Source organism: Gallinula chloropus (genome assembly GCF_964237585.1).
Source record: "Gallinula chloropus genome assembly, chromosome: 17".
NCBI classification, from domain to species: Eukaryota; Metazoa; Chordata; class Aves; order Gruiformes; family Rallidae; genus Gallinula; species Gallinula chloropus.
The window spans coordinates 10,345,839-10,362,675 of record NC_140102.1 but is presented as its reverse complement, the minus strand read 5'-3'; the positions used below and the strand labels follow the sequence as shown (position 1 = coordinate 10,362,675).

At 37.9% G+C, this 16,837-nt stretch overlaps 1 protein-coding gene across 1 annotated transcript in view; it reads right to left on the bottom strand.

Annotated features, from left to right (window-relative positions):
- Positions 1–16,837, bottom strand: part of CABIN1 (calcineurin binding protein 1) — a 114,190-nt gene that overhangs the window by 85,495 nt on the left and 11,858 nt on the right. Inside the window, exons 13-23 of the mRNA XM_084271876.1 lie at positions 16,618–16,696; positions 16,186–16,373; positions 14,773–14,922; positions 13,881–14,075; positions 12,554–12,790; positions 11,258–11,414; positions 10,924–11,039; positions 4,873–5,034; positions 3,500–3,706; positions 2,967–3,112; positions 835–1,096 (exon numbers count right to left, since the gene is read on the bottom strand). Of these exons, the coding sequence (XP_084128002.1) occupies positions 835–1,096; positions 2,967–3,112; positions 3,500–3,706; positions 4,873–5,034; positions 10,924–11,039; positions 11,258–11,414; positions 12,554–12,790; positions 13,881–14,075; positions 14,773–14,922; positions 16,186–16,373; positions 16,618–16,696 (1,899 nt within the window). The remainder of the gene's footprint in view (positions 1–834; positions 1,097–2,966; positions 3,113–3,499; positions 3,707–4,872; positions 5,035–10,923; positions 11,040–11,257; positions 11,415–12,553; positions 12,791–13,880; positions 14,076–14,772; positions 14,923–16,185; positions 16,374–16,617; positions 16,697–16,837) is intronic.

The following is a 16,837-nucleotide window of genomic DNA, read 5'->3' as shown; positions in this document are numbered from 1 at the left end:
CCCAATATCATTTGCTATAGTTCAAACACTAAGGAGCTTTTACAAGTTACAGCACATGCTCAGGAGCAGCAATTTTTTTTCCCATTCTGCTTCAAGTTGCAGACTGGATTTGTAAGTCAGAACAGTTAAATCACAAATAGAGTTTACTGGTCCAAGAAGACAGACAAAACATTTTCCCTAGCAAGTCTTACCACTATCAGAGAGGATCTGAAATTGCTCCTTTTGATTTAGCAATAAACTTCAAAATAACTCTACTTTTTTCATCACTCTCAGGCATAAAGAACTACTTATTTCATAACAAGGTTTTTTTCTATGAAAATTCTATCTCCTCATTTTGCTCTTTTGTATTAGCAAATAGCCCCAAAACATAGAAAAAGTGGAGGATACAAGATATTGTATCTCTTGCCTTGTACCTTTCGATACAAGAGATGACACATGGACACAGATATCAGAGTAATTCCTGATCTTTTCACTATTTAAATATGTATACATTTCACCTTTTCCAGAAACATTGTGTGACATTTACAGAAGGGTAAGGCAAATATAATTCCCCTTTCCAGAAGGTCACAATAATTTTATGTCACCTTCAAAAGATAATTCAAACATCAGGCTCAAACTAATTTTACACAGAAAAAAGAAAGAAAAACCCCTTTAAATACTGCTTCACACCAGCAGCTTATACAAATGAGTCTTAGGATTTCCAATAGTACTAAGTAGCCAGGCAGTCTAAATTATGGTTTATAGCATGTAAATATTTAATGTGAGAAGTTATTATGTTAGGAAAAATCATTTCAAATACTGAAAATTTCCATGCTGCTCCCAGTTAGATCCCACCTGTTGAACAACTTCAGGGGGCAGTTCCGATTTCCACTGCTTCAGCTGTCGGGATGCAAAGGAATGTAGGGCATAGGAAATGGTGCCATATTCTATCCACAAGGAGAGATTAGAGCTGTCAATCTCTAGGGCTCGCTTGAAGCAATTCAGGACAGGAGTAGAGTGCTTCCAGATCGGACCATCACTTTTCAATTCATTAGAGTTCAGCTTGTCCTGAATCCGACTGGCTCGAGCCAGAGCCATGCCAGCCCACGAATCAAACCTATGCAAGCAAGAACACAAGACCACGTTTCCCCCCCCAAGCATTGCACTGAATGGCACAGACAAGATTCATTGTCTCTTTCTCTTTCTCTTCCTTTCATCCTATGCTCTCTCAAAATAGATTTCTGCATCTCCTCCTTCCCTCAGTGAAAGAGGCTGTAGAGCCTGAATCACACTGATTTTATTAAAATGATTTCCTAAGAAAGCACTTTCCCCAGTAATTATCACACATGAAGCAACGTTTATTTGCCCTGCGAAAGTAGCATATCTACACTTCTAACAGCAGCACTCCCACTGATTTGTTTGCTCAGAAACCACACTGTCCTGCCCAAACAATGGCACCTGTATTTCTGTACGTCTGCCAGCAATCATTATGACATTTTGTATTGTTGGACTGAACTGTGAATGGTCTTCATCATCATCATCATCATCATTTTCCAACATAAAAATCACAAAACCCAGAAAACTTTCCTGTGGGAAAAATTCTAACCAGCCTTGTGAGGGGGCCATCCAGGACCACATCCTGTGTCTATCAGAGACTGACAGTACAGTCTCAAGAGTAGCTTCCATGTTCCATAATCTCACATGTTAATCGAGGTCAATGGCTCTGCAATTATTCAATTTTACCTTGATTCTAACACTAGAGGAATGACTATAACATCCCTGCATTTTTCCTTGCAATTCCTTGCTGATTTCAATTGAAAAGCTGTTTCTGGGTCAAGTGACCTCAATAGTCAGATTCCCCAGGGGAATGGGAAGGGGAACTGTACTGCAGACATTTGAAGAAGTTACATCTCGTATGACTGGGGTAAAAACACTATGCTACCACATAAACTTCTCCTGAGCAACAAAACGTCACACTTTAAGGTAAAAATACATTCCACACTCTACAAATTTAGGTTTAAAAGTATTAAAAATACAGAAAATGAGAGGGGATGTATCAGGCTTCAAACAATTTTTATCCATCTGCTTACCACAGTTCCCAGACTAGAAGATTCAATAACATTAGACTACAGTGATTTCCTCTGTAGATTTCACATGTGAAATTGCTTTGTGCCTCCACCTTCCCTTTTGTCTCTGTTATGTGACTGGATTTAGAAACAGTTTTCTTGTCTCTAATCTATTAAACTAGGCTTTTTTTCCACTTACCCTGATGTATCAGCTTCACAGAGAATTAAAGGGATACCTAACATCTAATATGAAAACAGTAAATTTAAAGATTATTTCATTTCAGAAGATTTCTATTCAAATCATGCTTTATTTTTAAGATGAGAGAGCTTAACCTTGGTGGTATTTCAGTAAGTTATAAATCATCAAGAAGCAAGATGTTTCAGTTTAAATCTCACTTAAACACTTTATTTCATCTTGGATTCTTTGAGTTGCTCTCCAGCAGCAAGATCAATAACTTCAGAAAGAGAACAGCCTAACCAGTTACCTACTAAAGAATGTTGTTTGTGCTGTAGCTATTGAACTGTAACACTCTTCATTCCTTGTCATGTACAAACATGCCAAAGCAATAAAAGGTGCAAAAGAGAAATACCAATTCAGTCCTTGCCCTTCCCAGTTATTCTTGATTATAATTTAGCTTCCCCCCCCTCTTAATTTTTTTGTTTGTTTTCATTTCAGAACAATAAAATATTTGACACAACTTTTTGGGTTTTGTTTTGTCTGTCAGGTTGTTTTAGAGATGCCATTAGTTATCTGATCGACCTATGAGTTAAATGGATTGCCAGCGTGTGTTTTAGCTTGTGAGAGGTCTTTTTGGTTTGTTTCAAACTCCTGAAATCAAAATAACTATCTTTGGTTGTCTGCTTTTCAGTACTGAAAGTGAGAAAAATGAACCCTGTGCAGCAGGACTCGATAATACTGACCTGTTTGGACAAATACAAATGTCGTGCATGTAAAATTTAATGGCCTTAGACTGTTCTTTATTCTTGAAATGATAATCTGCCAGAAGATAATACAACTCAGTCACCACTGGTGGAGAATAGTCTGCCCCATCTGGGAGAGATGGTGCCTGAAAATAAAAAAACCTAAAGGTTTATACTGAATAAAATGCTCACATTAAACAAGCTGCACACTTCCTGCTTACTTGTCATAAAAGTAGCTTTTTCATCACAAAATACAAAGGTATTGAGTATGAAGACAGTGAAAGCATTCCACAGTTACAAGGAGCACCAACACACACTAATGAACATCTCATACTGACTCTATATTAATCAATATTACATCTTGCTATTCCAAGTCTAAAAGCTTTGGTGGTGTTACTCTTATTTCATTTAAATGCACTTACCTGAGCAAATCTAACATTATGGAATAAATCACCCCCATAACTATCTCAAAGTCAACATAAAAATAACAATTTTTTACTCCTTTCAATTCTTTAAAAAGCAGTTAATTATACCTTGCTGGAAGTTCCTTCAATGTAGGCAGACACAGTATCTAGGCTCAGCATGGGTTTGTCTGTTCGAGGAACAATTGTAGCCGTCTTCTTCAAAAGGTTGGCCAAATCAGCAGACACAGTACTGGTTTTGTAACTGTCAAATTCTGGAAGAGTTTTAGGCTTAAAATATTCAAACATGAACAAAGCGTCTTCCCATGTTAGATCAACCTGAACAGTGAGGTAAATGAGAAGGGGGGGAGAAAAATCATCTCAAATTCCAAAATTAAAAAGTCTACTAACAATGAATTTCTGAGACTTCCCATAACTTTACTTGACAACTGTAAAAAATTACAATACAAAGTTCACAGTTGTGTTGTTCTAGATGTTTTTATCCTTTTATTGTTCATCTTATTCCTTACATTAAATTTTGTTTCTATACTGAAAACAGGGAAGTCATATTACTAAAAATCCATCTATCAATTATTTCAGTAAGAACTTTTTAATCCAGAATTGCCCAAACATAACAGACTATTCTTTTTTTCCCCAGAGTGTAATGTTCTTATACTTCCCCTTTTTTAGTTCTTCCCATTTTCTCATTCTGTAAATTTTCCAAGGGGTAAGTTTGAGAGAGAGAATTCACAAATATTCAATGAGGAGTACACAACAGTATCTGTGTATTTGAAAAAGGTCTGTTCAAAGGAGGCAATTGTTTTGCCTGTATGAAATTGTTTTGCATTTACGATTTCATGACCATTTACATTTGGTAAAAGCAAAAATCACCTGAGCTTTTTGAACAGAATCAAGGCAGGGGATTGCTGACCTGCTTTTTCAGTCCCTTAATACTACAGCCCTCTTCCCAAGGCACTCTGTAGCTGTTCCTCTCCCAAATTCAACTGACTTTCTCACATTCCTCATAAGCACCTACCAGATCATAGGTTTCAAAATAAACTGTAATAGAATTTACTTGCATAATTTTTAACACTGACATTTTTCACATTTGTAAACTGCAAAGGTGGCTGCTAGAATTTTCTTCTCAAGCTGACTTTTTTCTGTCTAATTCTCCTCAACCTTGATCTTCTCTGTTGAAAACAGGAAAGTCACAGCTCAATAAAAATCGATTTGTAAGTAGTTTCAAAATTCACTGCAATTATTCACTATAATTCATTACTAAGATTATACTAGCATTTCATTTTAAATATCTGACCCTCTATATTCATAAGGGCTTCCACATCTTTAAATTAGTTTATTCACTACAATATGTAAAACATATACATTTTAAAAGAAAATAAAAGTAATTTTTCTCCAAAGTATATTTAGGTGCATTAAAATCAAACAAAGGTGTATCTCTCCTTCCTTCAGCATATTCTACTGACATTAAATAATACATATCTTACCTGCTGTACTGAATGTTCTTCTAGGTACCTTGCTTTGCTTTTTTTGCTAGGGAAACCATATAAGCAATAAAAACACTGTTCCAAGGCTGTTTCCAGCTCCTCTTTATATGGGTGAGTATCTTCAGAGGTGGATGCTGCAAGTTCTTTTTGTAGTACCTGGATCTACAACACCACAAATAGCAATGAGAAAGTCATGTAAGCTGACAATCATAACAAGTTACCTAGCTGTCTGAAGGCAGATGGTGGAAACAACACTAAGGAACATTTGTCCCCAAATACAAATTATTACCCATCTTTCTGTAAACTAGACTCACACAAGTAATTTCAGTAGCACTGTAAATGCAATACTTTTTTCCCCTCTGTTAATTCATGAAGTCTTGTCTTTTATCAATAAGATTAGATATCAGCTTAACATTTCAGACTTAATATCATTCAAAATCTTCCCACTACACACCAAGTTGCTTCTGTGACTATAAGCACTACAGTTTGTCAACCAGGTGAATGAGGAAAAGACACAGAAGAATTTCTGCTCTAATACACAAGCATTCATTTCCTCTGCATGGAAAAGGGCGATGGAGAAGACTTTGGGGAAAAAAGAAGAGAGGGGTAACGAAAACGTGGCTAAAAGGGATACAGAATTGCACAGTATGAATAGTATTATACAGATGGCTGCACACCAAGGGAAGTGGCTGGCTTGATCCCAAATGACTAAACACTATAGCAAGTCACTATCTTTAATGTTACAAGAGAAAGTACCCATCAGTAGTATATTTTCAAAAAAGTATTCCTCCAAAACATCCATTAAAGAAAACCACAACTCAATGTCAGAAAAGGTAATTGTTTGAAAATTTTCACTCAGCTTCCTTAAAACAAACAAAAAAAGAACACATTCCAGGAAGGTATTTCAAAGTCAACAGAAACACGTTCACCAAGAATCAACTGTGCAATGGGATTTCGTATCTTTTATTTCAAAAGCAAAACAAAACCCACACTAAATCACTGAGGTTTAAGAATCAAATTTAACATGTTCCACTATGACATTTAAATTAAAAAATGAAGTGTGTAAGTAGAAGTTACACTCATATCATCTTACAAATGCATCAACAATATGTTGTGTGTGTCTCTGGTATGAGAATGGACCTGTTATGTGTAAAGAAAACTCATTTAAGGTGGTAGAAGAGAAAAGCTTCTACTGGAGTCACCATTCAGGAGACTGAAGGGTACAGAAAAATACCAGGTTCTCCACTGTGATGGGCCTCTGAAGTGTTAGGAAGCTGTTTACTAGCAGGAGAGTTCTATCAACTTGTAAGTAATTTCCTTTAATATTTTACCTCTGACAGAGAGCATCAACTTTCATTTATTCATTTCCTTAAGAGCTGCCTTCTCCTAACCAGCCACACACACTCCACACACTGGTTACCTCAGGAGTTTCCTCAACTGAAATTTGTCAGTCATAAACATTCACCTATTTACAATTTGTATAAAAGCTCATGATTATTGCTTTTACAGTACTTCAGCTGCCTGTTTATGGCCATGTAGGATTCTATATTCATTTATGCATACAATGCATGCTACCAGAAGCTTCTCATCATGACTGGCTTTCCTGACATTGCAACCACTGCACATCACAAGGCAAGATTCTGTCATTCTACACATAAGAAGCTTGCCTGTAAGTACTAGGATTAACTCTAAGATGTTAATTCTCTTTTAAATAAGAGATCTGTGGTAAGAACAAGGTACCATTTATTAGCAGCCAAAACCCTGAAAAATAAGAGTAAAAGAAATTCTTAAAAAGCATTTCAATGAAATATTGAGTCAGAGCAATCACTTTGAGTCACAGCAGACACCTTATTTCCACCACTTTTCCTGTAAGAATTTGTGAACAGCATTTGAAGTTTACAAAAAGCGTAGATAAAGAGGTTGAAAGGAAGATGTAAGCATCACAGGATACTGTAACAAAGGCATGATACTCCTACTGTTGCAAACAAAAATCACACCTAATAGCAGTAATGGGATTCTCACTTGAACAGCCTTCAAAACAGTCTCCTGTGTTCTTATTCAGCCTTTAAATTCCTGGCAATAACCCAGAGTTGTTCTTAGTAATTCAGACTTTTACTATTGCTAAAGGGCTTAACTACATGCTAACATCTCCTCCTGCATACCACCCTCAGCCACAAGCTCTACATAGAGTGCACTTGAACAGGCAGTTCACCTCCAGAAGGCGATCATTTACTAGTCTATAAAACACACTTGTAACAGTCTTAAAGCTGCCTTTCTCTTCAAACAATTCCTCCAAGTTTATCTTTGCCTTTCCTTGCATTTCCAATACTCTCTTGCTCTGAAAACTAATTCCTGTGCTCAGTAACTCCGTGTCATGGTTTGGTGTAAGTGCTCAATTCTGCAACTGAAAATTGCAGATTTTCTTCAAAGCCCCTGATTACATTTGCAGAGATGCAGCTGTAAACACATCCATGGCTCTCAGTTACCTGGAGCTTATCCAGGTTCACAGGGCATACTATCCCACTCCCCAGGCTGTGGATATAGGCTCACTAAAGAGGCACAATTCAGATTCTTCATTTCGGAGCACTGCCTCTGAGGGCAAGTTCCAGTCTGGCAACAGGCACAGCACTGGAGCTAACGACCCTCTGGACCCAAGGCTGAGCCATGCAGAGGCAACTCAGGTACATCAGCATTATGGTCCTAATACCAGGGAGACTGAGAAGAGTAGGATGCAGAGATAATCTAATAGTCCTACACTGAATCAGCCTCAGTTCAAACACTGTTCATTAGCTCCAGCCCTTCCAGGGTGAGCCAGCTCCTGCAGAACCCCTCAGGCTCTCTGCACCATCCTTCCTAGCTGTCTAAATTACTGTCCTCGACACAATGCTGCTCAAATGCAGAGGTAGATGGGGTCTGGCACTGAGCTGTGGCTAATAAGCTCCAGGGAGTGCTGAGAAGGGAAATTAAGAGATTCCTGAGTAGCTCTATGCAGAACTAATCATGATTTTCTTCTGGCTGAAGGTAATAAACCTCACCGAAGTCAAGCTGAATCTGTAAGTGCCACTGCACCCTCCCTGTAGGGCACTGCCCGATGAACGCCACGATACTGTATTATCTGAGTTTGGCAACAGCTGGGCTGTCCCAGGCTGTCAGTGCTCTGCACCATGAAAAGCTGACTGCACTTCAGTTCCTACGCTAGGAAATGAAGCGAGGAAAGAGCAGTGCGCAGAGATATGGGAAATCTCTTTTCTGGTATAACAAGAAGACCTAAAAGAATAATCTTAAAAAGGTCAACAGTGAATGGGTAACTCCTTTAATCTAATAGACCTACAGCATTACTGCCCAGACACCAATTTCTGAAGCATATTACATCTAACACAGTCTGAACAGCAGAGCAAAGAACAGCCTTTGGAGGGAAAGGACAAACTGAAGTAATTCTTCATTCTCACCATCATTGTTCAATAGATGAACTCACTGTGTGTCTTTGAAGTTACATTTAGTTAATGATGAAAACACAAGAAATATTGTTGATGGGGTTTGGGGTTATTTCAGACCCTGGTATAGAATCAGGGTAGGTGTAATCAAACAAGTCAAAATTAAAAACAGCCAAAGGACCAAACCCAGGTAACACCACAGGGTCTGTGAGTAATCAACAACATTCCAGGTGCAGAACTGAGGACAAATGATGCCCTGCAAATCTTTACTCTTGTGATTTGGAAGAAAAAAAACTCCACAAAGAAACCAAGTTTAACTGCAAAATTCAAACCTGCATTTTCCTGGCTGACAGTTAAATATGCTTTTTTTTTTTTAACATGTGAAATAGTATTTACCTACATTGAAAATGTGCAAGCTTTAACACCTGACAAATTCAGTTCTGTGAAGTGAGCAACTTATTTAGAATCACTGAGACAAGATGAATACAGAATCCCACTGGGTTATTTTAGCAGCAATTTTTAAAGTAGTAACACCACAGTTTTTCTCAGCTTGGGAATGATGTGCAGAACTATCATACTGCTTGGTTATTGCTACTTCTCTTTCAAATCCTGGGAACAAAATAAAATACTAGTGCAAGCAGCAAAGTGGAGGAGAAGAAAACAAAAGGAAACAATTATTGTTGTCAGCAAGACAAGTCCACAGAACAATAGAAATTATGACAGAAAATAAACTGTTCTCAGGTTTATTTTCAACTTTAAATCAACCCTCAAGAGATCATTTCTATTTCTCACCAAATTTTAGAAACCTGATTTCTAAGTAGAGAATATAACTTTTTAATTCTAATACTTAAGCACACAGTCATTGTTCTTACATCCACAATTCTTCATTTTTCTTTTAAATATGAAGTTTTATATTTAAGATTTTTAGTAACATTTTGTTACTGAACATAAACATGCATGAATCTTGACTTGTCATTCTGAAATCACCCTTCAATGCATTTTTAAAAACAAAGACTATACTCACGTTCATTCACTGAAAGATCACTAATCCCTTCAAACTTGGCCCCACAGTACGTGATTACAGAAAAATGTTATTAAAAACTTAATTCTGCTTTATACAAATTTAAAACAGTTCATCTGAAAGCAAAAGTTCCACTATTTTTTGGTTAAAAAAAGTTCAGCTGCTCAGCATTGCTGCCAACTATCCACATCTCTGCTGCATCCATTTTTACATGAAACATCTTCAACACAACAAAGTATGTCAAGAATAATCACTCCACCCCTTCCAGCACAGCTAAGACTTCCTCCCAAGTTCTTCATCTTGAACAGCAACGTTCGTGTTCAAGAACAACAAAACAACAATCAAAAATGTAGAAAAAACTCTCCAATGAAGGAAATAAGTTATGCTTTACAAAAGCTTTGAAAAGAGTACTTTCTGCATTTTTACTTCAGATGACTGATTAGATTATCCTTCAAAGCACAAGATGATTTTCTTTGGCACAATCCAAATTTTGCCTGTCTTCAGAGGAACTATAGATCGAATTCATGATGAACTCAGCAGTTTTCCACAGAAAACAGAGAAAGTGGCTACATATGTCACTAAGTATTTTCTTCCTTCAGTCCCCACTTGCTTTTCACACCCACCAGGACACGTTGCAGAGATGGCACACACCTCTTGCCTAAAGTTTGCCATCCCTATCCTGCCTAATGAACTGCCCGGTTGGGAGACAAAAGCAATGATCACTGCTGGAATACTGGAGCAGGAAGAATGCTCTATATCCATACTCTTAAATCTCAGAAGGCAGACAAAAATTAAGAGTTAATATCAAGTAAATGTTATTTGACTATTTACATTAAAATTTTGAATTTAAATCATAGAGTAAATCTTTGCTGCAAGCAAGTGTCCAAGATACCAGACCCAGAAGATAATAAAAAACCTGGATATGAATTCAGTATTCAGGTATTCACTTTTCACAGGTCACAAACCTGTTTTATACACTCATTACATAAAACAACCTCGGACTTTACCACACAAATGAGAAACAACCCTACAACAATGAGAAATTACCACATTACTAGTTCATCTGGATGAATGCTAAAAAGCACCAGAATTGTTTATTACTTTCAAACATTACTCTGGTTATTTTTTAAGAGAAGATGCACTTTCCAAAGCTAAGCACCACAAAATTCAAGTTACTCAACCAAAGTTTTAGCGTTATCAGTGGCTGATACCAAGAACTCAGAATAGCTACTGAACACTTCCCCAGTTCTGTCTCTTTCAGGGCAATTTTCTAATTCCCATTTAAGATGTTTTTATAGTTCAGAGTAGGTTATTCACAGGCATCTCCTGTCTGACAAGAAGTCTGTTTAGAAAGCACACCAACAGACTTGGGTCCAGAACAGCAAGCCTTTGCTATTCAGATTAAATTGACTGAAACATTCATGCACTTGCCTGGGAGAAAAAGGAAAGTGGACTTCAAAGTGTACTTTTAACATAAAGACAAGGCAACAAACAATCTAATGTAACTTTGAAGTTGTTCCCTGCTTTGTGATCCGGGATGGCCAGATGACTTTCAGAGGTCCCTTCCAACCTATATTCTACACTGCTAACACTTACATAGAACTTGAGAAGAGCACCATCTGAATTGCAGCACCAGGACCTTCTTCCCAAATACTCATGAGCAGTGTTCAGCAGCATGAGGGATGAAGGCAACATAGGGGTATCAGGACTCACTGGAAGAAAGAAATTGGTAAATACTTCAGAAGCACAGAACTGAGTTAAATCCAAATACCAAATCTGGCTAAAAAGTTTTCTCTGTGATATGAAAATGATGTTTGCATACCCCTCTACAAGATAGGTAAGGTGACAAACAAGCATTTTCTTACTTATATTCCAGGGCTGGATGGTAATGAGCTCAGCTCCAAGCTGTGAAAGCAAGTAATTAACCCACCTTCTTCTCCCTGGCTCTGCTGCTGCTGCTGGCAGCAAAGGGACCGAAAAGCATCTTCCTCATGCTGGATGATCCTGTGCAGGATAATCCACGGAAGCACTGAGGAGACGTATGGTTCTTTTGGTTCCTCCTGGACTGCCATGCTGCAGTCTATGATCTAATAAGGAAGCAGACATTATACAAAGTGATATGAAATAAACATCAGGTGTGGATCCTTCCCAGATAACCCAAAGTTGCTAATGCATTTTATCCCAAGGAAGTAATCTAGTTGAGTGTCAGCTTCTCACAGCGAGTGGCGATAAAATTCTTACAAATAAAATCAGTTGGTATGAGTAAGGGGAGAAGATAATTTCCCCTACCCTGACACTCCTCTTGCATCGTTATTTTCCAACTAGTTATTTCTTTGTTAATAGCATATACAAACAACAGAAAGGTAGCAAACACACAGCACATTCTCAGCCTTAGTAGGCCTCGTTCCTGTACTAGAAATTTATCTACAACCCAAGAATGAAGAACTCCTCAGTTACCAGGTCTTGCATTTGTTAAAGACCAACTAGTATTAACAGATGCTATATAAATGACCTGAGTAAATTCTGAGCAACACCGTGGTGTGTCATGGCACCATTCTCCTAACATTGCTCTGACAACTCCCCGTTTTATTGTTACAGTGCCAGAAATTTCTGAAGTCCTACGTTTATCCCTGTCCCCCCCATTTCTTTCACACATACAACAGTTTTTCAACTGCTATTTATGTAGATGAAAAAACTGTATCACCTGCACTGATAAATACTCACACAGTAGTTCTAAGGTTTGAAAGCATCTTCTTTAAAAAGTTAGTCAGTTGTAATCAAAATGCTAGAACAAGTTCACACTTTGATTTTTCCTGCCCTCTTCTCACCATCCTCTCCATTTTTACTGGAAAAAAACTCCGCCTTGGTTCATGAGGCTTATGGGATCTTGTCAGCTAGCCTAAAGCCCATACAGCCAAGAAACTGCTCCCAGCCAGCTCAATCAGACTTCGCACTGTCACCATTTCAAGTTATCTTACTATAATTCTTTGATTGTTTTCTGAAGGTACCTGCTGTTTAACTAGCACTGGTGTGCTCAGTGCATCTCTAACACACTGGAATGAAAATAAAGGCTATGAAGGTAATGCTCCTCTTCCCTCCAACCTTCCCCCAGCAAAAATGGAACCCGCAATGTCGCTGTGAGCGGGTGGCAATTCAGGGAGCAGCTGTATCATAGCTGGAGGTCTGTAGCACAATTCCTCTTTCCTAATGCATGTGAAGAGGTTACCTGAATCAGGTTGTTTGTTAATCGCACAAGGCTTGGTGTTACAGAAGAGTCTTGCAGGATGCTGTTGACTGATGATAATGAAGTATCTATTCCTTTGAGCAGCTGTGTTACCGTAGCAACCCACTCTTCTTTAGCAGAGGCTGCTGTCACATTAACCATCTGCTGAATTGCTTCATTCAAGGCAACTTCTGAGTGTTCAAAGCATTGCTTGTAATCTTTCAGTTTGAGCAGGGAGTCCTAGGGAACGTAAATATGAAAACAATCTATTATAAGGATGAAGGGTTTATTTTAAACCATGAATACACAGCAGGGCAAAGCAATACAGTTAATGTGGTTACTAATGAAACGATAATGGAACACCTCTAAATATGACATTAAAAAGGAACAATAGAAGGTGTGTGGACCCTGGATGACAAACATACAAGTAGGATATAAAATTAAAAAAGAAAACAACTGAATCTTTCTCCTTTAAGTGATGCAAAGAAAAAAATGTTAAGGAAAAGAATGGCTGTTGGTCTAAAATTCTAATGATACACAGTTGACTAGAAGCCCTACAGAAACAGGGCCTGGATCTTTATGATCTTGTGCTACCCGTCTTATTACTTCATAAAATAAAATAGCAACTGTAAGGCTAGCATTATAGCAGCACCCTCCTGCTTCTTTCAACTCTCCCAAATCTGGGTCACAAGATGGCAAGAGGCTGAAGGATTTAGTTCAGTCCAGCTAAAAGAGCATCAGTCTGTTTTGTGCAACCTCTTTGATTGGGTTTTTCCCCTGGGGAACCTGACAGGTTCAAATTGTTTCTAAAGCTGAACTCCTGGGTACACTTATTTTCTAAGTGTCAAATGGACTAACTTTCTAGCAGTTATACTGGACACATCTATCAATGGTTTGTCATCTGTGCAGGACAGTTACACTACATCATAAAACACATTCATGTGCTAGATTACTTTTAAAGTTTCAGAATGGCTGTAAATCACCATGTAGTCAACATCAGCAACAGCAGGAAGTACTCACAGATGTAGGCAGCATTAATCCATACGACGTCTATGCAAATATTGAAGTTTATTTGAATTTACAGTTTTTCTGGTCATTTCATGTGGGCCTCAGACAACTTGTATCTTTAGCCACATTGTCACTCAGGCAAAACTAGCATATTGCTAATGATGTCAAAGCTATGCTGTTCAGATCAAATGTGTTTCCACATTTTTTCTTTGTAAATAAGACTCATTAACCATTAACATCCACTCTAGAAATCCTTTCATCCTGTTTCCAGGAATAAGTCTTAATTCCCTTACACAAAGATTTTTTAAGAACCAAAACAAACCTGTAGGAGAAGCAGCTGTGCTGGTCTCTCTGGTATGGATGTTACAAATTCCAGATGTTTAGCTCTGCCATAACCATTAAAGCTCAATGTTGGACGAAGCAGCTGCACCACTGCATTATAATCCCCTGCCTCATACAGTCGCTGGATCTCTTCCAAAGACTGGCATCTCTCCAGAGATTTCAGGTTCTTTTCAATCTGCAAACATCACAGATGGCACAAGCCAACTTCCATTTTGTCTTCACATACATTTGACTACTGACATTTCTCCTAGCAGTTTAGCTGTAAAGCTGTGTGAACTCTACAGTTACATCCAGGAATATAAACCAAGAAGAAAACACCTACTACTTAACACTTGAGATTTTTAATGATTATATATTACTTTAGCACTATAATGACTTTAAACAAGTTTGCCTGAAGTCACACATTTCTAAGCTGTAAGAATTTATCCATCAGATGGACTTAAAAGTGAAGACAGCATCTCCTGTGTTGGAGTTCATCTCCCAAAACAGTAAGAGAAGGAGGATACACATCCCTTTGTTTACAAGTGTACACAAACTGTTACATGGAAAACAGACTGCTGAAGAAATCATTTAAGCAACAGTGAACTTTGTGTCTAAGAACAGAAAACAAATCACCAGACTAATAATCTACTGCAGCTGCCCTAGTATTTTTATTTTGCATAAAAGCAATGTTAAGTTGCACAGGACCAACAGATCCAAAAGGAGTCTTTTTGAAAAGGAGATGAGGGCCTTGACACCCAACTATGCACCTGCCCTTTCACTCTTTGAAAAAATTTAGGACAGACACAGTAAGATTTCATCACAAGAGAGCTAATTCACAGATGGCCTTTGAAACTGTGAGGGATGGAGTACACCTGCACATTAATTCTTACCTCTTCTAAAGAAACAACAGAATCAACATGTAGATTAGGTAATCGTATAACGATGCTGCACTCATTGCCAGCTTCAGCTTGCATTGTAGTGGAGCTCTGTAGCATTTCAGTGCAGATATCATAGTTTTCCAGTGCCTGTTCCATGTCTCCCTACAGAAACAGAACAGAGGAAAACAAACAAAAAGAAACTAGGATGGGTGTCTTCAGGAAGGGTTTCAAGGGCACAGAAAATGTTTAAGTTCAACACAGGCACTACTAGTGTGATTACTGCACACCATCTCCAGTAAAAAACAAACCCAACTGACAATCTCCAATTAGAAAAAAACCCCAACACAATATCTTACCAGTGACTTTACTAACAGGTAAAAAACATTAAATAGAATTCAACTTCCATAGAAGAAGATTAGTTTGGATTGCTGCAATCCCTTTCTTTTAAAATCATGAAAGAGTAAAAAGCAGAAATAATTCTTCCATTTGTGTAAATAAAAGCACTGAGTGAAGAAATGTTTGTAGATTCTGGAAAGTGAGTACATTTTGCTTGCTCTGCCAAACTGAAGTATATACTCAGGCTCTGTGGTCAGAAGAGAAATGCAATCAGCACAGGCAAAATATAACTTTTATTTGAAGAAAAGATGGCAATAGCCATATGGGAACTCTCATTTTTCCTCAAGGAAGTATACTGGAAAGGAATCCTTAGATGCAAATCATGAAGGAACTGGTTGGTTCACACTTAGGAAACTGACTCACCTTATTAGCTGTCAACTGACTTAAAAATAACTGACACAAACTCTCTCATGTCCCAAGAAAGCAACACTTAGAAGAAAAAAAGTCTGGGATCAAATAGCATTTCTTTCAAATTATTCGCTTAGTGATAGGTTTGAAACCCTCTGCTTCCAAATCTGCATCTCAGATTTAACTTATCTAAAAGGAAAATCCTGCTACCTTGAAAAAGCAGTGGGAAAAATAATTAAGAATACAGTCTGCTTCAGTTGAAAGCTGCTTTTTGCAGTGTCTGGGGCTTTGATATCCACTAGTCCGGGTCCCAAAAAAATCCATGTTCCCCAGCTACACATTCCTACTCCAAATCACCCTGGCCCAAATGTTGAATTGTTTTGTTTTATTTTTGGGTTTGTTTGGTTTTTTTTTTCAAAGTTGAACACAAGCTAATTAAGCAACAGTTTACATCTAGACCAGATGAATAATAGCTTACCATGTGAGACCTCCCACCTCACTTCCACCTCTACCCTTAGAGGTAAATCAAGTACATTAAAAACTACAATGAAATGACATGCTTTGAGCTCCTTTCATCCGAATGCTTAAATGAGCCAAGATGCCCAATTCAGCCATAGCATCTCTGAACATTGATTTTTATTTGGGAAAAGCTTTATTTGTTAAATCAAAAGTGAAACAAACCTGCAGTGCCAGAAAGCGAGCTTTCAGCCAATACACCCGAGTGACGAACTCCATCCAGCCTTCCTCAAACAGATCTCGCTGCGAGGATGCAAACGACACCTGCAGCAGGTCTCCCAAAAAATGAGTTCCTGGGAAGTCAGGACCAAACTTTCCATTCACAGAGGCAGAAGGGCAATTTCGTGGAGAAACTGAAAATCAATTATTTACCATTTTAGCATAGAAGTACTGGCACCCCATGAAAAAGAGCCCCAACATACTCTTATTTCAAACGTACTGATCATCCACTTAAAGGCAAACAGTTAACAGACCAACAAAATACTGATCTGAAAGATATTAAGAAAAAAAAGCCCCAACATCCAGTTAATTCCTGCAAACATTTCTTCATATACCTAGAGTATTTTTAGTCTAAAGAGAGCAACAACCAGTTCTCACCTGTAGAGCTCTTCCCTTTTGTCAGCAGCCACTGATCTAATTGCAGTTCCATGCAAGAAAGGCTCATCAACATCATATCCTTCAAAAAAAGTAGGGAGATATAAAAGAAGAGTATATAGGAAAAAATACTTTAAAAGAAACCACCAAATTTGCAGTTTAGTTCAAATAAAAGCTCCAATTTGTCTTCTTGGGATTTCTATTCCCAAGTTGTAACTATTTC